This window comes from Hermetia illucens, chromosome 1 (genome assembly GCF_905115235.1).
Source record: "Hermetia illucens chromosome 1, iHerIll2.2.curated.20191125, whole genome shotgun sequence".
Taxonomy (NCBI): Eukaryota; Metazoa; Arthropoda; class Insecta; order Diptera; family Stratiomyidae; genus Hermetia; species Hermetia illucens.
The window spans coordinates 69,964,496-69,982,499 of record NC_051849.1 but is presented as its reverse complement, the minus strand read 5'-3'; the positions used below and the strand labels follow the sequence as shown (position 1 = coordinate 69,982,499).

Here is an 18,004-nt window from a genome sequence, read left to right as displayed (position 1 = left end):
AACTGACATCTAGAGTTTTTAGAAAAATAAAAAAAAATCGCTCAGCATGTTGACTACTGGTTGACTAACGCGTGATTGGATTTAGTGGCGGCTGACGTGATGCCCGCCAGTGCGAATTGTGGTGGGACATTAACCGAAATGGCGATTAGGACGGCAGAAGGCCCCGCGACAACTTTGTTCTAGCGTGACATTCTTAGCTGAGCAATACCAGAACAACCCGATTAGAGAGATAGTGAAAGAAAAAGGCAGTGTCTTGTTTGATCAAGAAATTTTGAGCAGTCGGCTGGTTCTTGCTTCGTTGCTTTTATCTCGTTCTTGCGGTGCGTCTTCAGTGTGTCTTGGCGACAAGCAAGTATTTTGCCGTTTTCCGATCCTCGATGACTTCCGCGACTGTCGACTCACGGCATTCAACACAACCCAGTCGAGGTACAAGCGATCGTGAGCTTTCCGCTGCCAAAAGCCTTAGAAGGTTCTTGGGCATGGTAAACTTCTAGCGTCGTTTTTTGCCTAAAGCTGCTTACCACCAGGCATTATTTAATGTCTTCGTGTCTGGTCCTTAGACCAAGGATTTACGAGTGGTTGTGTTGTCGCCAGAAACCGCCCAAGCATTGGAAATCACGAAGCAACCGCTGGTAGATGCTCTCGCTATGTTCGTCGATGCCTCACACACGCTGCTCCTCATTGAAGGGTGAATCGAAGCTGGTAACCATTAGGTTTCTTCCCAAAAAAGTTGAATCCGACTCAAAGGAATAAGAACGTCTATGATCATTAATTACCAGTCGCGTATGTGAGTAATAAACATTTTCGATATTCCCTTGAGGGCAGGCCGTTCACCTTGTTCACAGATATAAGTCTCTGAATTTTGCCTTATGTCACAAACCCGACAAAAAGTCCTCTCGCTAACTTCGGCACATAGCTTACATCAGCCAGCTCACATCGAGGATTCAACATCATCATCAACGGCGCAACAACCGGTAAGGAACTCTAGACACTCCGAGATCCAACAATTCGCTATCCCTAGAAGCTGTCTGGCGTCCTGATCTACGCCATCGCTCCATCTCAGGCAGGGTCCGCTTCGTCTCCTTTATCTACCATAGTTGTTGCCCTTATTGACTTCCAGGCTGGACCATCCTCATCCATACGAATTAGGAGATCCGCCCGGCTCCACCTGTTGAGTCGGATTTTATCCATAACCAGACGGTCATGGTATCGCTCATCGATCTCATCGTTATGTAGGCTACGGAACTGTCAGTCTTTATGTAGGGAGCCAAAAATTCTTCGGATTTCATCGTCATAACTGTTATCGGTTGTGATTTTCGATCTTAAATAGAAGAAATTTTCAGCGGTCTCAAAATTGTAGTGTATTATCTTTATTGATTTCGTCTGACCAGTGTGGTTCGATGTTGTTCGTTCTTTGATTTTTGGCGCTGACGTTGCCACCATATACTTCGTCTTACCTTCATTAATGTGCAGTTCGAGATCTCGCGCCACCTACTCGATCCGGATGAAGGTAGGTAGTACATCTCGGGTTGTTCTTCCCATAATGTCAATATCGTTAGCGTAGGTCAGTAGTTGGGTGGACTTAAAGAGGATGGTGCCCCTCGCATTGATATCTGCATCGCGAATCACTTTTCCCAGTGCCAGGTTTAAGAAAACCCATGGTTTTAGACTGTTGTTGATGGTAAATGGTCTCAAGAATGATCCTGCTGCTTTTATCTAGCCTGGCACATTGGTGAGGGACAACCTAGTCAGTCTTATCAATTTCGTTGGGATACCGAATTCCCTCATGGCGTGTACAGTTTTACCCTGCCTATGCTGTCATAGGCGGCTTTAAAATCGATCGACATTGAACATCTGTCCCGTAAGACAATTTAATCGCCGATGCTTCGTCCCGGATCTCCGGGATCAACATCCCAGCTGCAGTCGATTTTTCGGAAATCGCTGGAGCCCTGAAGGACGTTGCAATTTTTGAGAACCTGAAATCGGACTTCAAATACAAGTTAAAGAAGCTCCCTATCTTCGTCTCATATTTCTCTATTTACTGCAAGATATCTGAAATTCTGCCGTGAAGCGGATGAACTTACCTCATGGAATCGAAGGCAGAGGCGTGGCTGACGTGGCGGTACAACATCAATATTAAGTTGACTCGCTGTGCGTTTATTTTTGCAGCAGAGAGTAAGCTAGTCCCTTGCATGTGGCTGTCTGTAAGGCAGATTATGGGCAGCCTCTTTCAATCTTCTCAGCGGGGTGAAGACAGACCAGGAGTGGATCGATGAATGAAAATTGAAGGCAATGCACGACAAACACATGAATTGCTTTCGGCAGCCACTTGTCGATCTGCAGAGGGCTCGTGCTGGGGAGTTCTTTCCTGAGACAAAGGGATTTTTGTGTGCCATGCAGGACGACGGGTTTGCCACCCGAGTTTATAGAAAGCTCGTAATGAAAGAGCGGGTGGAGAACGAACAGTGCAGAATATATGGTTTGGCGTTAGAGACGTTAGACCATCTCATTTCCGGCTGTACTCCCATCGCGCCTTGCATACAAGCATGGGCTGATCATGTGAACACGTCCGGTTTACCGATATGAGTTGCAGGCAGTACTTGATAGTTGCGCTTAGAGCATGTATTCTGACCGGCAAGTGGTAACTGATCGCCAAATATCGCACAACAAGCCTGATATGCCTTTAGTTGACATTATGGGTCGCTCCGCGTATATTATTGATGTTGCTATCCCCTAGCATTGAGAACCGTATTCGCGAAATCGTGTATCAAATCGGATTTGTCAAAACCTGCGGAACTACCGACGCAATATACGCTGCGCGGTTACTCATGGAGAAACACCGTGAGAAGCATCGCCCTCTTTAGATAGCATTTCCGGATCTAGAAAAAGCATTTGACCGTATATAACACGAATTCATATGGTATGCTTAGTGCCAGAAGAATTCGTGCGCTGGGTTCAATTGCTCTACCACGATCCGAAAAGTAAAGTTCGAAGTATGGCTGGTGTATCAGAACCACTTCGTGTCTCTTTTGCTGTTGGTCAAGGAAGCGCCCTCTCACCACTCCTCTTTCTTCTTGTTATGGACACCGTCACACAGGACATCCAATGTGCAGCGCCCTATATATATACTGCTTTATGCAGATGATGTTTTCCTAGCATGACAGACCAAAAATGATCTCGAGCTACTTGTCCAAAAATGGAATGATCGCCTTATGCAACACGGACTCAGATTGAATCTAAACAAAACTGAATTGACCGATCCCCATGAAACAGGCACAACCACTGTCAGCGGCAGTGATCTGCCCAGAACTGAGCGATTTATATACCCCGGGTCAACGCTATCAGTCAATGGAGAACTGCCTTATGAAATGACTTCACGCATTAACGCAACCTGGATGAAGTGGCGTTCCACAACTGGTGTTCTTTGTGATCGACGTATCAACGAACGTCTCAAATCTAAAATTGACCGCAATGTCGTCCGCCCTGTCGCACTCTACGGTTCTGAGTGTTGGCCGACTATAAAAGACAATGAACGGGGTCTTACGGTAATGGAGACGAAGATGTTGCGTTATGGGGTTGCACCGATCGTGGACAAATTGCGAGAGAGGCATCTTCAATGGTGGACGAGCCGCTCCCGGCTTCACTTGATGTTCTCTCGCAGTCTGGTTCAAATCATGCATAAATATACCATTCTGTATACGTGTTCGATGTGAGGAGTTCTCGACGGACTCTCCCACTAACCTACCACCTATGATGGGGAAATCGAGCACAATGGATCACTATGGTCTGAGTCCTTGGAGGCTTTGCCTCTTCCCAACCTAAAACACACGCACAATACAACCTAGTACCTGTCACCACTTATCTTTTAAGTAGGAAGGATCGTCCGAGTCTAAATGCTTGGCATTTAGTGCTAGTATTAGGTAAAATCCGGCATCTGCCGAGATTATGACAACGAAAGCATTAATAATGTATAACCAAACTACCATTATTTAAAATTCGCAGAAGCAAGAGTCTTGAGTGGACATTAAGAAGGATAATAGCATCGGAAAGCGGAAATTGTTGATGGTGCTAGAGCCAGGCGCCTCTCGGCATCAGCCCTCGATTTCATCCGCGTATTTGAATCTTGTTTGGGTCACGGATTTTTATTTTCGTAATTGTGTCTTTCTCGCTTCTGTGGGCTTATGAAACTAAAGCACAACCTCATAGAAAAATTTTGAAAACTAAAAAGAAGTAATTATAAGAAAGAAAAAAAATATTTGGAGTAGACATTACATAGGAGTGAACAGGAGACATAAAAAGCGCAAATTACCTAACGAGAGTCATAGATAGACATCTAATATTGTTTTCGGGGTTCCATATACTAATCCAGTTCTATCGTAAATTTGCATTCGGAGAAAGTAAGGTGTGCGTGCTTCAGTGAGTTAACTGATGATGAGATCAAGTTAAAACTCTCAATGTAATTAACAAGCGTCTAATGCCTTGAAATTTGTTTAAAGTAAGGCTACCACCAATTGCTTCAATAATTATTTTTGCAGGGCATCTATTTTTGAATATTTGCTAACGGCGTAGTCTCTGATGTTGACAATTTTTAACTTGTTTTTGCAGTTACTATAACCGGGAGTCGGGGGTTTATTGCGTCAGCAACGTATATCGCAAGCACTTCTCTTCTGTGCAAACATATGCGTAAATTAAAAAAAAAAACCTTTTCTTTTTAATATAAACTTATGAACTATATACAACTACTAGGCCTAATTTGAAAATTTAATATTCAATATTCAATGTCCTAGGCCACACTCCATTCGATTGCCTTACTACCCTAGACAAGCCAGCAAGTTAATGAACTCTTCATGCTTATGTTGTACTTTATATATATATGAAAAAAACAGGTTGGCATCTCTAACCAAAGATAACCTGATCCCAAATAATATGATGAGGGCAGTTCTTAATTGCACTTGGGAATTCCAAGATGCACACATCAGTTAAATTCGATGAGACGACAATTCATATAAGATTTCAAGAAGGTAGGTGACGACTAACTTGCTAATACCGACTGTTGCATGGTGAAATTATCAACTAAATCTAACTAAAATAGATGAGATGTTGCTTACGCCTATATTGGAACGCTTCAGATATATAGACACTATGGTTCTAGTTGAAAGATACCATTCAACTAGACGTGTTGAAGGTTTAACAGATAAATTCGAAGATGAAGTGATAATGCCTGTCTCGCTGACGCGTGATTCAACGTCAACATTCATGGAATCCAGTTAGCAATTTGTAAAATTCTAAAATCCATCTAAAAATAAAACTGCTTTACATGTCAGAGTCTTATTTTTTTGAGCCGGGGTTTTCCCTATTCTTATCTGTTCATTTGAATAATGTTTTTAGATTTTTTTCTTCCATTATTCGATTCAATCGGTCGGGGAAGTTGCAATAGACAATCCTGTCCAAGAAAATGAAAGTTAAGCTGGGAAATTCAGTTGAGAAAGCACGAGCAATGATGCTAGCTCACGTCATGTTTGTAAATAAATGCGAGTACATGATCATATGTAGTGGAAATCCAACTTCGTCACATTAATTTTGCACTTGAGTACTGATATTTTCCCACTGAACAATGGCTGCATGACTCCATCGTTTTTAGCTGAAATCAGATTATTTTGTTTGCAACCAACCGTGACCTAACCAGGCGGAACCTAGTAGGTCTCAAGAAGAAAAGCTCATCCTATTAAGCGATGCAGTGATTATGAGTAAACGTAAGAAGATACATCAAAAAGTATCTTGGATGAGTATAATTATCTGCTCTCGACCGGTTTTAAATCTGCGACCAATTAAATGCAAATAACCTGCTCTGCTGCCTATTTCCGTTCCATGGGAGCTTTTGTGAATCACCTTAAAAAATGAAATTGCGAACTAAATATTTCTTATACAGAATATGATCTGGTTGTAGAGTAATACTATAGAACCGGAGAACGGGTTCAGTGTATGAACAACTCTAGAAGGCGGTAGATAGCTTCTAACTCTTGGGGAATACGCCTTTCGTTTAAACTAGTTGGCTAGTTAGAATACCTGAACCGGTAAAAGGGTAGAGTTTAACCAGTTTCTAGTGTAGTGTATGAATGAAACTTCAATTGTGCAGTGAAAATTAATTAGTGATTGTCCATACATATATCGATTGTTTTTCTTCAACTTCCAAAAAAACAATGTTTACTTCAAGTGGTCGAATTGTGTTTTTTATCTTTTCTTTCCTGTTTGGATGCAATATCGCTTCGGGTAATATCTTAATATTTCTTCGTTACCCAGATTGCAATTTACTGATATTACCTTGCACCAGGAGAGAACTATTACTCGCATAGGATAGGACTGGATGATCTTATCCATCAATCATTTAAGGATATTTTTCCGGAGTTAAGTGAATGCTGTCCAATAAAACCACTTCCTCCCATCTATGGCGGGACGCCAACGGAGGTTGATGAATTCCCGCAGGTAGTGCTCTTGCACTATATTGACAAGAATGGAAATAGCACCTTCCCTTGCTCGGGGACGTTGATTAGCAGATCATTTGTCTTGACTGCCGCCCACTGCGTGACTGGTGAAATTCAGAGGAAATCAGGATTTTTGTGAGTAGGCGGTATCGATAAGCTTCGTTGATTTTAACCCTTTTACTCTCCATCTAATAGAGCCTACATTCGATTAGGTGAACATGACCTCTCACAAGTTGAGTGCAATCGAGGAATTTGCAGTGAAATAAAGACTAAAGTGGACAGAGCAATAGGAAAAGTCATTGTCCATGAGAACTATAGTAGCCGAACTTATCAGAATGACATAGCCTTGGTGCAGCTCTCGGATCCTTTGTATGATTTCTCATCCAATATCGCGCCTATGTGCTTACGGTGGGTTCATAAGCCCAGTGCTACAATTCTACGTCCAGATCATGAATACACCGTTGTTGGATGGGGCCGTACACTCAATCGTAAGTAGCCGAGCCATCTCCCATTTTCATAGTGCTAACTTTTGTTTTCTCTTCCAGAAAAGCAAAGTCCTGTCAGTAATAAACTAAACGTAAAATTGTACGATCATAATGAGTGCGTTAGACAGTATGGCAGAAAAAATGTCACAATAACAAAAGGACAAATTTGCGGCGGGGGTGTATTCAAGCAAGACGCATGTGATGGGGATTCCGGGGGACCTCTTATCTCATTTATTGACGGTTGCCCAGTGCTTGATGGAGTTATTTCATTCGGAAGAGGTTGTGGATTAGAAAATTGGCCTGGCGTGTATACAAATGTTATGGCGTATAGGAGGTGGATTGTGAAACACCTGGTTGCTTGAGTGACAGAGTGATCATCATAGATTGTAAAGGACTTAAATGATTTTTATCAAGGATCGTGAAGTGAACGCCAGGAGATTAATAAAGATTACTTAGTATTATGAAATAAAGCAGGGAAAAAGTATTGTTTAATATGTATCTTTAGTCTAAATTATCCAGACAGTGAACAAACACTTTCTAATGTTCAGTTTAATATAAAACAGTTTACTTCTAAAACTACTTCGATAATAACGGCCTTCGTTTCGTTAATTGAGCGCCCAAGAGAAATATAATGGTCATCGGTTCATTGTTCCCCACACCATTGCGAAAACTTGGACATTACCGTATAAGTTTTCTGCTCACTACTTTCTAGAATATAGGATTGAAACTCGGTTTTTTCTTGTTTCTTTTGAGTAAAACAAAACCTTATTGAAACGCGCTACTATCAGTCCGTTTTTGAGGTTCTCAAAATAATTTTATTTTCAAGAAATAGGTAATAGTAATATATAGATTGGAAAAATGAACAAAACAACAATCTTTCAAACTAACAAAAATAGCTAAAATCTAATGGCCACTGTGGGCACTTAAAATTTTTTGATAGTGCTTTACAGACAGAGAAGAGAAACAATAAGAAACAAAAATCTAATTTTACAATAAGTTGTCTGTCACACCCATTTGTCTCAGAAACTCCTATTGATGTTAAATTTTGGAAGGAAGGTGGGAACAGTGAAATCCTTACCATGCAATGAGTAACATCCATCAGTTTAAGAGGGGAGGGCGTCCCCACACACTAAAATGGGGGTGTAAATGGCTTTTCCACGAATATCATATAGTCATGTGGGGTTCAAATGAAAGGTTTCGATCAGTATTTTTCTAAAAATGGCCTCGATTCTGGCATTTAATACAATAGGGAGCAGTGTGGTCTAGAAAGCAGAAGCTACCCAACCAAAAAATTGTCAAAACAATCATAAAACTGCCACCATACGGTGTCTAGGCAGATTTTCGACTAATTAATTCCATACGTAGTTTGTTCAGTAAAACGTGGAGCGCGACGATTATGTTAATGAAAAGAAGTCCCAATAAATAATCGGAATCTCGGTGCTTCAGGTATGAAAGGTTTTATGTGTTTTTAAAACTGAATCTAGCCTCGGTAAGTACTAATCGGGGAATTTCATGATACCCAACGTGACTCTGTTCGGGGCATAAAACTAACATGGAAGATGAGAGAAAGAGTAAAGTTACAGTGCTGGAACTCGGAACACCAATACCGGGACTTTCGGGAGTGCAAGCTGGACCTTGGCTTTCGAGACTCTTCCACCGCAGTGGTCAACTTGGTTAATACTACAAGTGATCTAGATTTGAAGAAGGATGGAGTTAAACAAAGATAATTCTACCAAGAACACAGATAGCGAAAGTTAAAAACGGTGGAGTGGAGAAAGATCGCTGGCCGACGAAAGAGATTTCAACACCAAAACCAGCAAATGGACCCATTCAGGAGAAGTACATTAATTTTAAAATATCCCCTGCTTACTGAAACAGTTAGTAAAAAGTGAAGGAGTACACAAAAGGAGTAATCGCCGAGAACAGAGTCCTAATCTCCTTCATGAAGCTAGGAGCTAAAACAGGTGAGTCATCCGAGCTTATCAAGAACAAGCATAGTGGGCACCAAGTAAAGACATGGTGAGAGCTATTGGGTTGCAGGAGAAAAAGGAAAATCAGAAAACTTCTGTCTCAATAATGTTACAGGCGACTCATGTGACACCAAAGCGCAAAGTTTACCACCTTCGGCCATGCAAAAGAGTGCCAGACAAAGCGGGGGAACCATTAGAAAATCAACAGGCTTTAAAAAGGAAATAAAGCTAAAGGTTCAGAAGAGGAAAAATGTGCCCAAAGTGGGAATGTCGGCTAGCGAAGCCCAAAGAAAATATTAACGGTGGTAACGGACGTAAATAAAAAGAAGAAAGAAGAGCGAATTCGCCCAGAGACAATTGCAATCTCCAAGAAGGAAAATCCATTGCATGCGGAGATACCAAAAATGGTCAAAGCTGACTCCGATCTAAGATACTTAGGCAGAAATGTTAGGGAAATCTGAGGGACCCAGAAATGGAATCTTGTATTTGCGCTTGGAGGCTCACGGCTTTAGTAACCAACTTATGAACAAATTGAATGACGCAGCACGGTCTTAAAAACATGAGGTCTAGGTACAGTGCAAGGATCTCGATGAGGAGACATCCTGAGAGGAAATCTGCACTGCCTTGAAACAATAATTTAAGTTGCAGGAGTTCGGAGTCGGATCACACGGTTGCAATGCGACTGACAGTGGTGGCAGTGCAGAAATTGCTGGCCGCAAGAAAAGTTCAAGTTGAATGAAACAGCCTGCTGTGCCGATTGAAAACCGTCTGAAAAGTCAAGTCGGATACAAATTATTGAGTATCACAAGAAAAGGCGGAGTAACGAGTAAGGGCTAGATCACCGGCTTTGCTCATTAAACTGTCAGAAGGCAAGGTCTTTGTCGAAATGGAGTCCAGGCGAGGGTTTGCTATAAATGAATTGAATTGAATTTGGTCCGAAGGAGATGGACAAGGATACGTTTTGTGAGGTAGTCAAGGGGTTACTGGAAGAGTAGGATTTGGTTGTTAATTTAAGCCTAGGTATTCTTCGCGAATACGAGTGCAACATACATTAAAACAAGTCGGGAAACCGAAAGCTGAACGCTTCAGGTACGAAAGGTTTTTTGTATTTCTTAGTACGTAGCACGTAATATATGCATATATTATGTGAGAGTATCCACTTTCGGGTGATATTGGCATTCATAGTCTTGAATTTGCAAAGAAGCAACAACTTTGACGTATTATAACTTTGTTAGTAATAGTGTGATTTCCACAAAACTTGATAAGATTATGCTCTATATTATAGCCTACATCGCTGCAAAATTCTGTGGTGCTAGGATTAACCTAAGGGGTTTGAAGCCAATTACCAAAAATTATAGTGATATAATATTATTAACTTTATTTGAACATATATCAGCATGAAAGGTATTTCGAGCCTAGGCACCATGGCAGCCTCCTGATTTTTTTCAGATTTTTCGGTTGAGTAGTTTCTGAGAATGGCCCCATTAAAGAAATGATCATTCTCAACCCCCTGTACTCCCCACCTACCCAACAAATGTCGAAACTAAGATCGGCTTCAGAAAGAGCTAACCGAGACTATAATATGATACCCCACATGAGTATATTTGATGAAAAGAAAATGTACAGCCCCTTTTTGCATGTATGGGGACCCCCCCCCTTAAATTGTAGCATTGTACCAAATTTGCTGTCAATCGCTATACCCATCTCGGAGAAAAATGCGTGTGACGGACAGACAGACAGTAAACTTATTTTGATAAGGTTTTGTTTTACACAAAACCTTAAATGACCAAAGACCAGCGAGCGTGAGTGACTGCAGGTAACCAATATTCAGATAGACATCACTTTTGCGAATTCTGAGGGCCAAAAATTGTCGTTGTGGAACAATATCCGAGGAAACTTCTTAACAGCGGGAAAATCAGAATTGATTAAGTAATGTGTATGAGGCGAGCAAGGATAGCACGTAGATGCGGTCAGGTGGGTTACAAAATGAAGAGTTGCTATGAAATGGGGAGTTGCGTTCTCTGCAGTAATTGTCGCGCTTGGTGGGAGCGTGGTACATTTTATAGCACACAGCGATATCAGGTCTTCAAGCCAAAATTGGAAAGGGCTAGGACGCGGTTAAAGTTATCTGTATCTTATAAATAATGCAATCTCTCATTGCGGTAAAGTTGTCCTAGTGCGAACCAGCGAATAGTATCGGAAAATGCACCCTGCTCAGGCATCTCGTTTCATCAAATACCACTGATATCTAGATTCGCGAATGCGCTTCACTTAGGGTTGAGGTCACCTAATGAAGAGATTGTGGATTTCTGGATTCGGTAGTTAAATAAAACTTAGCGTCTATCTAACACACAATGGGACGATATAGGGTTGATGTTCTAAAGATGCCGTTTCATGTATAGAGAAATGGTCCCTTGTTCTAAACATGAGATTCATGCCAATGTTTAGATACCTGGGAAATATATGAATCTACTGTATAAGTGCATATATTATATATTTTCATCGAATCTACTGCCCTTTTACCCCCAGAATACTTGTGGCTTCTAGTTCATTCTCTGTGTCGAAAACCATGTTACACTCTCTGACAACAAGGCCCTATTTTAATATCTTTTTCATGAATTCATGCTGCATGAACGACGAATCAAAACAGTCAAAACTCTGGAAGTGAATAACATCAAAATGAAGACACTGGTAGGTCCAATAACTGGTCACTATTAAGAACAGCCCCACAATGTATATCTATAGTAACTTGAAAAGATTTAGATTAAATTACCTAATTTACCTAAAGAGTAACAAACTCCGAAACCAAGTTCCCAACGAAGTATTTATCCATTCTGTGATTCTATTGTAGAAACTTTTTTGTTTAACCTTAGAACTTTCTGTCAGTGCTGAGATATTAAGGAACAACAGTAATGACTAATTTATTTGGCTCTGGTCGAAAGACCATTCTGTGTGGCCAGAGTCGATTAAGTGGGTTGAGTTAAAGTAAAAATTTTACGAAATTTACCGTTAAGGACCGCGGCAAATACTAAAGCACCATCGAATTGTTTTGTTGACATCCGCTTGCTTGCCTCTTCGCTAGCCAGGCTGGGGATTGGCGGTCCTTTGAATATTTTACTCATGTATCATTTATAAAAACATTAGCACGGTTACGCCTAAAACTCCTGGCCCCAGTATCGTAATCGTGAGCGATCTCCGAGGATGCTTCTCCTGATTGAGATGATGACGAGGCGGGGCCTTAAGGGTTCTCACCCAGCCGTGACATCTCCAGACCATTATATTGGATGGTGACCCTTTATAGTTATTGTGAGTGTCACGGCTTTGCGAGGAGGAGGGGAAGAGGGATTCCTCAGATCACATTCATTTCACAGTAATTCAATTTTAATGTATTGAGAGCTGTTAAGGGTTGGTTCGCAAGGAACTATCTTGTATATTGAAGTTTTAAATGTCCGAGGTGTATAAAAATATTTTGATTAATTTTTTTAATTTGTTTGTGATAAGACAATGATGTGATGTGATAACTAATGAGTGATTAATAAAAAAAGAATGAAATTTCTCATTAAATTTGAACAAATGGCGAAATATAACGGGCGCCTAGTTTAGTGCGTGTATAGTGGGGGTGAAGCTACAGCTTCTGAGCACTCAGGTCGTGTTGGCCCAATGTACTCGCCACCTCAGTCCCTAGTTGAGTGGCATTAGTAGTTTGCTTTACGTTTTTCTAAAATTCTCAAGTTTTTGATGGTTATTACTGGAAAATTTTGATATCTTACGACTCAACTATTGCCCATGTGAATTTATGCATGGCTTGGCTTAGTTGCTTTTTTCTAGTCGAGATATATGAGTTTTTTAGAGTACGGGCGTTCGCAAAAGATGTAGTCTAAAATGATGGACAATTTCCGTTGTAGTAGCACACCCACCATTTGACGGGAGCTCAGTTGGTGGAGATTTGAACCCATTGAGTGCCACTCTCTTTCCTTGATATTTTGACAGTATTTTGAAAACAGAGTACTCTATCTTTATTCAATACCGTCAGCGACGCAGGAATACAAGCAAACGGTGTACGTGATTTGAACCAACAAACCGTACACCTACCCCACGAATATCCCCACTTTCGTGGAGGGCAATTCCAGGACGGCAATTAATTCTTCCAAATTTACTCCTCATAAATCGGCGGTCGATTCGTTTCAGCTGCCCAATACCCCGTTAGTTTTTAGGCCCAGAATTGGAACAAAACAAAAGCTACCTGGAATTTTTGCATAATTTGTATATATGCCTCGAACTTACCTCATTACACCAACACAATACACACAGAATCAATTTAAATTCCCATTCATCTCGCTCGGTGGTCAAAGGGTAGTATAGGTCCCAGGGCGAAATGTGGATTGGTACCCACGATGGAGCATAAACCCAGGGAAATGCCTACTGAACCAACACCAACAGCTCTACTACCAAACCCTATGTCCACCTCCATGTGATGATCGCTGGGAGTTCTTTCTTTATGAAAAGCCGCTGATGGAGGAGGATGAAGCCGAGCCTCCCGCGCCTAAAACCTGATAAAATGTACCAACTGGTCCTCCAGGTTGGGGGTCGGGTAGGGCTAACAACCCTACACGGAGAACAACTTGTTACGAAGCCACAACAGGAGTCTCGAACTGGACGGATTACACAACGATGAGCCCGGCAACGACAAAGGAATAACGATTTGCGCATCTTCTCATGGAACGTGCGCTCCTTGTTCAGAGATGAAGCTGCTGAGCAGCTAGCCGATACCCTGTCCCAAATATAGGGCTGATGTAACAGCGTTACAGGGGATACGTTGGATAGAGAGCGGTTTCCTGGAGTAGAGCCGCTACACCATATATTATAGTGGCCATCCAGTAAACCATGTGCTCGTAGTTACTATCGGCTTTGAAAGCATAAGCGAACGGCTATGCACTCTGCGCTTGCGAGGCAAGTTTAGAAATATAAGCCTCATTAACGTTTACGATCCTACAGAGGAGACTGCAGAGTCGGAGAAGGATACCTTCTACGAAGCAGTAGAACGAACCCTCGTAGCCTATTCCAGATATGATATCAAAATCATACTTGGCGGTTTTAACAGCCAAGTAAGGAAGGAGCCTTCAGGCGATACGTTGGCTCCCATAGCTTACCACAAAATACAAATGATAACGGACTGCGGATTATTCAATTAGCAGGGTCACACGAAATGGTTGTTGGAAGTACCTGGTTTGCGCGGAAAGTGGTCCACAAACACACATGGGCCTCCCCAGATGGGACCACTTTCAACCAAATTGCCCACGTATTGATCGAACGCTGCCACTTCTCAGCCTTGATGAATGTCAGAACATATAGGGGGGCTAATATAGACTCGGATCACTGTCTCGTTGGCATGGTGCTCCGAGCTCGAATAACAACACCACCCAGAATCCCCTCTGACAATCAGGTGAGAGTTTGCACTGAAGCCATCCACAATACTGCCCTCCGCGACACCTATAAGAAGGAAATGGATGCCGCAATAACCGCAGTCAACAGAGGATCTGGAGATGAAGCATCAACAAATAATCTTCACAACCACCTGAAGAACGTTATCATTGATACGGCCACAAACATACTTGGCCGCAACTGCAAATAAAGTTGGAACGGCTGGTTTGACGATGAATGTAAGCTAGCAACGAAACGGAAGAATGCCGCATACCGAGTAATGTTGTATTCTCAAAGATCGCGGGCATGCGCAGAGACTTATCACGAACTCCGTCGAGCGGAGAAGCGACTTCACAGACGGAAAAACGAATCCTGGGAAAACCAACAAGTCTGTGAACTCGAGAACTATAGGGAGCAATGGCATCAGGCGTGCAAGTTTTACCAACAAGTCAGCAGGATGCTCATCCTGCCGAGATAAAGATGGAAATCTGATTTCCGACAGAATGGGCAAATTGGAGCGATGGGTTGAGTACTTTGATGAGCTACTGAACAACCAGAACATCGGCGAGTTGGAGGTCCCGCCAACTGAAGACGATGGACAAATACTGCTACCACCAAGTATAGGAGAAACAGTCCGTGCAATTCATCGGGTAAAAAATCATAAGTCGGCGGGAACAGACGGAATTACAGCCAAATTGGTTAAATATGGAGGCGACCAGTTACATCAAGCGGTTTATCAACTTCTGCTCAAGGTATGGGACAGCGAATCAATGCCTGATGATTACGAGGCATTATCTGTCTCATACATAAAAAGGGAGATATCACACAGTGCAGCAATTATAGAGGTATCACATTGTTGAGTACCATCTATAAGATATTCTCCGCTATCTTGCTAGGCCTGATAGCCCCATACGCCGAGAATATCATTGACCCATTCCAAAGAGGTTTCACTCCAGGCAAATCGGCAACAGATCAGATTTTCTCTCTGCGGCAAGCGATGGTAAAACTGTATTCATCGACTTTAAAGCCGGCTATGATAGCATAGCCAAGGTAGAACTGTACACGGCCATGAGAGAATTCGGTTTCCCTATGAAATTGATAGGACTGACTAGGCTGACCCTGACCAATGTCCGAGGTCAGATAAAAGCAGCAGGAACACTCTGAAGACCATTCGATATTAAGAACGGTCTACGACAGAGTGATGCCCTATCGTGCTTCCTCTTTAACCTGGCCTGCGAGAAACTGATCCGTGATGCTGAGGAAAATGCAAGAGGTACGATCCTCTAGAAGTCCACCCAACTACTGGGCTATGCTGATGATATTCACATCATGAGAAGAACGACCTGAGACGTACCAACTGCCTCCATCCAGATCGAGCAGGCGTTGATTGGCGCGATATCTTGGGCAGCACATCAATAATGGCAAGACGGTTGTTGTCAGCCATCAGAGCCTATTTCAGCTTACAAAAACTGTTCCGCTCGAAACGTCTCACCATAGGGTCAAAGCTCTACTGTATAAGACAATGATCTTGCCAGTCCTCATGTATTCCTCGTAGACTTGGGTTCCTAGCAAGAAAAATCAGAAAAAACTGAATATCGGGTTCAGAATTGGGAAATTGCAAAGAGTGGTATGAAAAAGCTAAGGGTAAATTCATTTTCTTGTCAAGTTGTCAATGGACAAAGTCAACGAAATGTTGCATTTGTCGGGAAACCACGGACATTATACAACTTAGTTTAGATGTAGACACATATCTTGGATAGATGCAGCATACAGAAATCTATACATATGCTACACCTCACCTTATCTATATATATTAACAAAATTAATCCAGCACATATGAATTAATTTTTCCTTCCAGAGGATTGGGGAAAAAAACGTTGATATCCTCACAAACATCAGCGAAAGTACCAATCAAGCCCGAGTTTATCGAGGCAACAATTTCGTTAGTACGGTTCTAATTTGCGCTGAATCCACTGTTCTGTTTTTCCATGACAGTACATTTGAATCTCAAATTAAACACGACGTTTTGCTATTATAATATTTGCATTGTGTCATTTATTGCATATTGGGTTCTGGCATCACATTGTATGCGAAATATAAGAACTAGTTTCGCGTCCCGGTCGAAGCTGTTATGCCACACAATATGACACCGGAATGAAATTGGGTTTGTAGTAGATTTCTGTATCCAAGTGCGTCACATTCTAATTGAAGATATTGATTTGGATTTGGGTTCGACGGCACATGAAACCTGCCCCAATGGTTACTGAATTCAGATAACAGGGGCAGGTGTTCGAGATGTTGCTGCCATCTACCATTTTGTTATTATCATCCTTTATACCGTGTAATACACGTGTTGTGAGTTTTATGGATATGGGATGTGATATGATGATAGGACTCGGGGACCGCGGAAAATCCAGATAGTCTACATCGTTATTTCAGTGACAGCATTATACCTTTGAGACCGGTATCAGACGATGAAAATTCGACGGTTTAAGAATGCAAAGATATATAAAAAGAGTTGGTCAGATGGGATCGATTTTGCATTTGTATCGCTTTGTATGTACTAACATTTAACAGTTGTTCTGTTGAAATTGGGAACTCTACGACCTTACGAAAAAATTTAAGAGATTGGAAGGGTTATCACCCGCGGAAGTACATAATCCTCCCTGTTATTCGAACAGTTTCCTTGCCAATGCACGATGATAGATGACATCTTTTCAGTAAATTTTGAAGCAAGTCCTCCAAATATACATATGTAGTATCTGACACTGTAATTGCTTGATGTGGTGAAGTTTCACGTATGCCAGCTGCCAAAACTGCGTTTCTTGCATTCCGCGCAAAAGTCTTTCGCTTTTGTAGGAAATTTGTAGAAACATCGCTGTGTTGAGGTCCATTGGTCCATTGGAGTCCATCGGAGTCGACGGGCGGTTTCTCAATCTGCTTGAATTGGAAGTGGATAGGGGAGCCTGCGTTAACTTTATTATTAAAAACAATGTTTTATTATACTTCAATTTCATCTTTATAGAAAAAGTTTCACAAACAATTGCATTTTTACCATGTGGGATGAAAAGCTAACATTCATGCAAAACTTGTTTAAAATTGCAAACTACAAAATCGTGCTTGAGATCTATCTACTAATGTGCTTACTTGATTTTGGAATTTTATGGTAAATAGTGTTGTATAGCACATATGACTTTCGACACATGCTGACCAAGATGTGCGAGATCATGTGGTCATCACAACCGCAACAGAGTTGGGGACAACCGCAATGAGTGGGTGCTTGAGCAAATTAAAATTGTGTAGTAATGGGTACAGTAAATTTCCCACAAAGTGCAACAGATTTTATTAATTTTCTAGGAAACATTAATAATGGAAAACATGCATGTGCTAATATCATGAATCACGGAATAAAGTTAATCAATTTCTAGCGGTAGGCGATATCCAATGGTAGAAAGTGGAAATTGTTATTGTGTTGAAGAAGGAAGTAACTAACTAAGAGGTTAGATGGAGAATCGGTTTTTCATTTGTCCCGCACTGAGCTGATGAAAGTTTCATTTACTTGCATTTCTCCTTCCCTTGCTATTTAGTGTCCGTTAGCATCTCCATCATCCTCCTTTAAAACTCTTAATTCCCATCCTGATTTCAA

The 18,004-nt window shown here is 41.6% G+C and overlaps 1 protein-coding gene across 1 annotated transcript; it reads left to right on the top strand.

The window, feature by feature from the left end:
* The first annotated feature begins 5,767 nt into the window (after positions 1-5,767).
* LOC119657378 (serine protease 7-like) lies at positions 5,768-7,543 on the top strand. Its single transcript, XM_038064266.1, has 4 exons — positions 5,768-6,270; positions 6,332-6,617; positions 6,678-6,970; positions 7,028-7,543. The coding sequence occupies exons 1-4, from the start codon at positions 6,201-6,203 to the stop codon at positions 7,327-7,329; spliced, it is 951 nt and encodes a 316-aa protein (XP_037920194.1). The 5' UTR covers positions 5,768-6,200; the 3' UTR covers positions 7,330-7,543.
* Positions 7,544-18,004: the final 10,461 nt, after the last annotated feature.

Coding starts and splice junctions, on each gene's coding strand:
- LOC119657378 (XM_038064266.1), top strand. CDS start 6,201: ATGTTTACTTCAAGTGGTCGAATTGTGTTTTTTATCTTTTCTTTCCTG. Junction 6,618..6,677: donor CAGAGGAAATCAGGATTTTT/GTGAGTAGGCGG, acceptor TCCATCTAATAG/AGCCTACATTCGATTAGGTG. Junction 6,971..7,027: donor ATGGGGCCGTACACTCAATC/GTAAGTAGCCGA, acceptor TTTCTCTTCCAG/AAAAGCAAAGTCCTGTCAGT.